Source organism: Pygocentrus nattereri, chromosome 4, assembly GCF_015220715.1.
Source record: "Pygocentrus nattereri isolate fPygNat1 chromosome 4, fPygNat1.pri, whole genome shotgun sequence".
NCBI lineage: Eukaryota > Metazoa > Chordata > Actinopteri > Characiformes > Serrasalmidae > Pygocentrus > Pygocentrus nattereri.
The window spans coordinates 3690052-3697551 of NC_051214.1; the positions used below are offsets into that span (position 1 = coordinate 3690052).

Consider the following 7500-nt stretch of genomic DNA (forward strand, 5'->3'; position numbering starts at 1 on the left):
TCTGTACGGTTGAGATGTAAACAGAGCCGTTCAGAGCGGTTTGGTGTGAAACGCTCGGTTCTAGATAAACGTACCGAGTCAGAGCTGCTCATAGTGGTGGTGATGGGAACCAGACGTCCACCTCTAAAAGCTCCTCACAGAAAGTTCCTACATGAGATGGTTGTGAACTCGCTGCCTGGTCTGAGACGCTGTACAGTACACTGTAAAAAGATAGTGAATAAAATGTGTTGTAGTCATGGCGACCCCTTATCCTTCCCATCACCGCCACTGAACCATATCACGCCAAACCACTCTGAATGACTCAACCGCTGAATTATGCAGACGTTTTTGAAAAACTGGTGGAATTTCCCTTTAAGCGCAGCCTTTAAAGCTCACGTCCTCGCTGAGGTAAAAGTATCCTTTAAATGTTTAACCTGATATGCTTTGTGCAGCCTGGCCGGAGAGGTGGATGATTGAAAGGGGGAAGTGAAAGGGTGAAGGAACAATAGAAGGAACAGGCTGAAGACCTGCGGGTGACGAATGGTGTGTGTGGGAGTTTCTTTTGCGGTGCTGCCGCGGACTCATGTATGCGTCTTTGTTTCAGGTTATTAAGGATAAGTCTCTCGGGAAGCTCTGAAATCCCCTCAGGAATGTGCGAGTGAGTGACTGCGGGAAGAGGCAGCGAGGCTGTGTTACCGACCTGCTTGTAAAGGCAGAGAGAGCAGTAATCTGAGTCCTAAATTACGGCAGGCTGCCAGTTAAAATGAGAGTTCGGTCAGGGTTGCGGTGCTCCAGCATGAACCCGGGTCCGTTAATGATTTATAGATCGAATTATCAGAGAGATTAAAATCAGCTACTCTGCTTAAACTGCACTTAAACTCCTCTTCTCATGTTCATGTGGGTCGTTCTCCGTTTGGAGTTGGGAATTCAGGTGGATACATTTTTGAAAAAAGCAATTATTTTCATCCCAAAACTAAATCTTAATATGTCCATTAATGCGTTGTACATGTAACACTTCATGGCTTTTGTATCTCTCTCTCTCTCGCTTTCTCTTTCTCTCTCTCTTTCCCTCTCTCTACCAGGATGATTGAGGAGGGAGGGAGGACAGGGAAGACCATGGCAGAGAAAAGGCAGATTTTTACGGAGATGAGTGAGTACTGACCTTAGACCTATACCCTTCTTTGACCTCGTTCAGACGTAGGCTACTTATAATGTAAGTGTTCGCTAAGTTCAGGTTTACACATTACTACATCATAACAAACTAGTTTTAATGTTGAGCTTAGTAGTTTGTTTATTTACAAACTACTAAGTTAAATATTTACAATAGCTCAATAGCTCAATAGCTCTGTATTTACAAAGAGAAATTTGCAATATGTACATTTCGTGTACATACTGCAAATTTCTCTTTGTTTTGGTTTTAAATTGTTGTGTTTATAAAGTGTTTATTCTTTTACATAAATGGTTGCAACTGTAACAACTGCAATTTCCCTCTGGGATCAATAAAGGATTATGATTCTGATACGCCTCCGCCTAAGGTGCAGGTGGAAGTGTTGGGGGGGAAAAAACACACAGAAACAGAAAAAAACAGCATAATCAGGACATATTTTTTAACTGAGCTAAAAAACACGGTATTATACACTGTTAATTTACTTACAGCTCCAAGTAAATTAACAACTCGGGAAAAAAACACAGAAACCGCAAAAAACAGCGTAAACAGGACTTTTTTTTGTTGACTCAGCAAAAAAACACGGTACTATACGTTCTTAATTTACTTACAGCTTATATCATTGTCTTGGTTTTCACTCTGAACATGAAGCTAACACCCATAGCTCCAGCTCATTGAGACTCTACTCTCTTAGTAAAAGCCCTTCGAGGGTTCTTTAGTAGGAAAAAAGGTTCTATATAGAACCGTGATCACGCCAAGAACCCTTTGCATGATTAAAGTCATTAAATCATTAAATGTTTACAAATTACAACTTCGCCCAAAAGCTCCCATATATTTTGGAATCACTCCCTCTAGCGTCCCGAAGACATTATTGAGTGGAAAGTCTTCACTCCACACTCCCTGATAATTGCGATTGCGATTAAACTTTTTTTTTTCTTTCAGGGTCTCAGAATTTTGACATGATCCGGCTCTCCACATATCGCACGGCCTGCAAGCTCCGATTCGTCCAGAAGAAATGCAACCGTGAGTAGATCATCTTCATCATCATCATCATCACAGCTGAAACAGGATTCCCACACCTCCTGGAAAACCTGGACATTTAGAGACCAGCGTTCCAGTGATGGGGAACATTTGGACAATAATAAATTGGATAAAAATATTATTGGAAATGGTGTAACTTTTACGTATTTTGGCATGTTTTTGGTTATTAAGGAGCACTTTGAGTGTCCATTCATACCCGTTGTAGCTTGGAATGCAGTAGAGTCAGGACAAATGTGTGGGACCGCCTACAGAAGTGAGGCTGCAATAGCAGTGATGTTGGCGCTTTCATGGAAATTGTCTTGCAATTTGTCCTGGAAAATGGTGGAGTGGGAGCCTGTAAGAGCAGAACAGCATTATAATCACAGCTAAACGCACTGCAATGTCATAATCACAGCTGAACACTATAGTATTATGATCACAGCTCAGAGAACTACAGCATTATAATAACAGCCTAAAGCACTGCAGTGCTAAAGGCAGAGCTAAAACACGACGAAACATGTTAAAAAATCATAATTACAAACAGTTGTTGCTGTTTTAGTGACTGAAATATTGGACAGCTAAACATGTATATCGTTGTTGGAGCAAAACCTTCAAAATGGGAACTTTACAGGAGAAGGAAAAAAGCTATTTTCATTTTAATGCAAGTCAATGGAACCAGAATTATTTCCAAGTTATTTTGGGAGTTTTTTTTTTGGTTCAGCATCATGAAATTTACACACAATGTAAAGAGCAACAGGAATTTTCAGATCAAGTCAAAAACTAAAAAATGAAATTTTTAAAATTATTTTGCAATGTTTAATAAAATTAATAAAATCTCCTGCCATGAATTCTGATTGGGTACAAGTGGAGCAGCTAACGTGGTTCAAATGTCTATGTATAGAACACCTTTTGTATCTTGTATGTTGCCCATCAAAAGTTTGGGGACAGCTTGACACCCTTTTTTTTTTTTTTTTTGTATTAATACATTTTTTAAAAATTTGTTGTTGTTTTTCAATTCCAATTCAGACTTACACACACATCTTTTAACATTTTTCACCTGAACCCAAAAAAATATGTGATCCTAAGAATTGACAAAGATATTATAATTAATCTAGGTCAGGGTTCATTAACAGGGAGTTGAAGATGTTTTGCAGAGAAGATTGGGACAAAATTAAAGCTCAATACTTCAACACTTACTGTAGACGAGCAACAAAGTACCGTCATTATTTTGTCGTGTCTAAATTTTCCTATAATTTTTCCCCTGTATTTAATTTTAAAAGTTTGTTTATGCTTAGGAATTCCTGCTTTTCTGATCATGTTTAGCACGACATTGTTAGACAACATGTGTTTAAATCTAAAGTGCACTCTCCGAAATAAAGCTAACAAACTGGCACTCTTGTCACTGGCTTGGAACCCTCAAGAGTTCATCTCAGCACCTTTAGTCAGGGAACATAACTGAACCATAATCCACTGAGATGATCTGTTCTAAGCTGGACTGACTCCACACACCCCGCCTCGCCTCGCCTCCAGGCTTTTATTCTACTGCTCTGTTTTAAAGCATTCGGTTATGAAAAAGGAACAAATACCAACTTTTCACCTGGAGGAACTGATTTAAGGATCACAAACAGACCTTAGATCCACTGCAGAACCTTTGAGGGAACGTTTCCATTGTTTGTACCTTGATGAACGAGAAATGTACCTTTTATTGTACCTTTATTTCTAAGGGTGTAGATATATCCACTAGACGTTTATTAAATAGCAAAAATAGAAGTGTGTCAATAGTTGTTCCCTCTCACTCTACTAGCTAATCTTTTGGGTATATCATCCTAATGGTCATTAAAGTGTCTTCCTTGGTATAAAGCGCAGGTTTTAAATAACAATGTGAGTTTAATTTTCCAAACTGTTATTAAAAGAGCATTTTAAAACACCTGAAAAGGTTGAGTGCTGGAATCGTAACATTAGAAGTGGATGAAATGTGTGGCTTTATTCCCAAACTAGCACCAGCACTAATTCTGGCACGAAGAAAGTTTTTACAAACTTTTGTATTAAAAACACTTTGAATTGAAAGACTTGAAGTCCCCAAACTTTTGTCCGGCAGTTTAGCTGATGTGGCTGATGTGCTCTTTGCCTGTCCTTTCAGTGCACTTGATGGACGTGTGGAATATGATCGAGGCCTTTCGGGATAACGGCCTGAACACACTGGATCATAACACTGAGCTGAGCGTGTCCAGACTGGAGACCATTATCTCCTCCATCTACTACCAGCTCAACAAACGCCTGCCCACCACCCACCAGATTAACGTCCAGCAGAGCATCAACCTTCTGTTCAACTTCTTGTTGGCTGCACATGACAGGTGCGTGCAGGTTCCTGTGGAAATGATTTGAACAGTGTTATGTAGTCAGGTGAAAATTAGGGATGCTTCAATACAGATACCGATATCGGGTAATTCCAACATCCAATATCACCTGATGCCATGCGATGTAAGCCTAGTGTAGCCGCTGCTCCGCTTGCGTGTTCTCGTCTAGGGGTAAGGTGTCCTGATTCTTGTCGAGATAGAGGGGGAGGGTGAAGTGTTTGGGCTACATAACCCTCCAAACGGAGGCTTTTCAGAGGCTCCAAACAGCACGATATGAGGAAAGAAGTAAAACCGGCAAAATGGAGCACAAGAGACCAAAGAAACCCACAAATGTGAGAATTTTCTCTGTTAAAAAGTTACAGTAACCATCGTATTATCTTAGTATTATGTCGTTTCAGTGTATTATGGTCCTTTTCTACATAACAAGATAAAAATCACTAGTAGTTATGCTGATAGTAGCTAGCTTGCTAACTTTCCCGTTCCACCTTAACTGATGCTGTCTCACTCTACAGTTTGCTTGTTATGGTTTCATATCCGGCCCGCTCGGTCACCTTGTTTCTCGTTTAGATTTTCAGTTATTTCAGCTTTTTCTATCCACACTCTCCTCACTGTATGCTTACATTTATGTATATTTATTTACTTGGTTATTTTTGTGTTTATTGAGCTTTTTTATTTTTATTATTATAAACCACCTCATTTCGTTCCCTTTTGCGTACAACATCGTTTGGAATGACCATAAATGAATCTGGACCTGAGTTTGTGTTTATTTGTTGTGTTTTGCTACCGTCGGACTTGAGCAGGTGGTTCTGACCGTAGTGTCGGTGTGTTTTGCAGTGAAGGCCAGGGGAAGCTGACAGTGTTCTCAGTGAAGGTGATGCTGGCTATAATGTGTGCAGGGAAGATCGTGGATAAACTGCGCTGTGAGTATCTAATCTGGTCACTTGCCGTCTGAGACCCGTCCCACAAAGCACATTTTTTCTTGCTTATCCAGCTCATCTTTTTATCGGGCTACATCACCATGGCAACTTGCGCTGCATGCTTATCTTGCTCCAGGACAGGTTAAATTCATGACTGTGGACTACAAAGCACTCCTCCTGATACAGGTCAATGAAAGTTCCAGTCTGTAAAGCAATACCGCCACCTAGTAGACCTTACATGCAATTACACGTAGGCCAACTGGTGTTGGGTGTGCACCGCAGCTCATTCTTAACGTCTTTTGGTTATTAAAATAACGTATAACACAACTGTGTTATATAACTGTAATATAAGTGTATATATTGTATTATTATTATTATTATTAACAATATTTATAGTTTTGTATAATAGTATATTTTAGTATAATTTCAAAGGTTTTTTGTACATTGTGAGAGAAACCAGCTTCCTTAAAATGAAGAGAGCCTTTTTCACCCTGTTAGTTCCTGTGCTTGGTCATATTAGACATGATTTAACATATCGTACAGTATGCAAAAGTTTGGAGACACTGGGTCAGATGATCGATCAATCAATCAATCAATCAACCTTTATTTTGACTTGGAAGTACATTGAGGGCAACCCTCATTTTCAATGTAGCCGAGCGTTTACAAAAACAGGGATTGACATGACAAAGAAAATAATAACTACATTTAATCATTTTAAATTAAAAGAACATTTAAAATAACAGTGAATAAAAGATAAAAGTAGAAGAACTTGAGATTTAAATGGTAAGAAATTAATATCAAAAATAGATAAGAAATTAGTAAGGTAATAGTACAATATCACAAATTAAAAAAAGTAATGATAAAAAAAAACTTAAAAATAAAATGAGAGGAAATAAATAAATAGATAGATAAAAAGAGATAAAGGGCTAAGGAGAACTAACACAAAAATAAAAGTTACGAATAAATATGATTAAGTAAAACAGGTGCAGGCTGTCTGTAGGTGGTTTGATATTAAAAGTTTAAAATGACTGAGTGACGCCAGTGAGCCGAGTTTTAGTGTTTCCTGTAGTGAATTCCAGCTCACTGGTGCACTGTGACTAAAAGCAGATATCCTAAGACTAAATAAGTTGACATGTCCTCTAAAGAGAACACATTTATGCATATTTTAATGTACAAATACAATTAAATTGCTGAATATTTTGAGGAAAATATTGAATATGGCCAGTGCAAAAGTTACTGTAATATTTTTAATATGATAAACTCGGCACATAAAGAAAAACTATGCACTAAAAATAGCAAAGAAATGTAAGTTTGTTCCATGTAACATATCTCACTGTTGTCGGAAGAAAACTTCCTATCTCCAAAATGGTAACTTTACAGGAGAAGGAAAAAACCTGTTTTACTTATAATGTAAGTCAATGGAACCAGAATTTTTTCACAGTAATTATGGGCTGTTTCTTTCGGCCCATTCGTCTTGAAATTTACACACAATGTAAAGGATAACAGGCATTTTCAAATCATATCAAAACGACAAAAATGGTGATACAAGGTTTTCCAATAACAGCGATATGTCATATTTTCAGATCAGCAAAACTGACCGAATGCGCCAGCGGGCAGGGAGATATAAAATTAACCAATAATAACACGTATCACCAACCCCTCCCGCCCCACCACTGCCTGTCATGGAGAGAAAATGCTCAGATCTCCCTGATATTTCACTCGTGTGCGTCACAGAGCACCCTTTACACTGGGAACATTAAACAAATTCCCTCCGTGATTAACACAGAGTGTGTGTGTGTGTGTGTGTGTGTGTGTGTGTGTGTGTGTGTGTGTGTGTGTGTGTTAGATATTTTCTCTCAGATCTCGGACGCTAATGGAGCGATGACTCTCTCAAAATTTGATCACTTCCTGAGGGAGGGGCTTAAGCTGCCGTCCGCCGTGTTTGAGGGTCCGTCCTTCGGCTACACTGAACACTCCGCCCACGCGTGCTTCCCCCAGCAGGTACACATTTATCAAATCAGTTTTTTTTTTTGCTCAAATCCAGTCTTTTGGACACAATGGT

The 7500-nt window shown here is 38.9% G+C and overlaps 1 protein-coding gene across 9 annotated transcripts in view; it reads left to right on the top strand.

The window, feature by feature from the left end:
* The window catches only part of dtnba (dystrobrevin, beta a), a 51799-nt gene that overhangs the window by 17865 nt on the left and 26434 nt on the right, over positions 1 to 7500 (top strand). For 8 of the 9 annotated variants that reach the window (XM_017684106.2, XM_017684112.2, XM_017684110.2 and 5 more), the window contains 5 exons: positions 1062 to 1129; positions 2087 to 2167; positions 4305 to 4518; positions 5356 to 5441; positions 7285 to 7439. In XM_017684106.2, the coding sequence (XP_017539595.1) occupies positions 1063 to 1129; positions 2087 to 2167; positions 4305 to 4518; positions 5356 to 5441; positions 7285 to 7439 (603 nt within the window). In that variant the 5' untranslated portion in view covers position 1062. Of the gene's footprint in view, positions 1 to 876; positions 911 to 1061; positions 1130 to 2086; positions 2168 to 4304; positions 4519 to 5355; positions 5442 to 7284; positions 7440 to 7500 lie in introns of those variants that run through there. The other variant, XM_017684108.2, reaches the window with a different exon arrangement.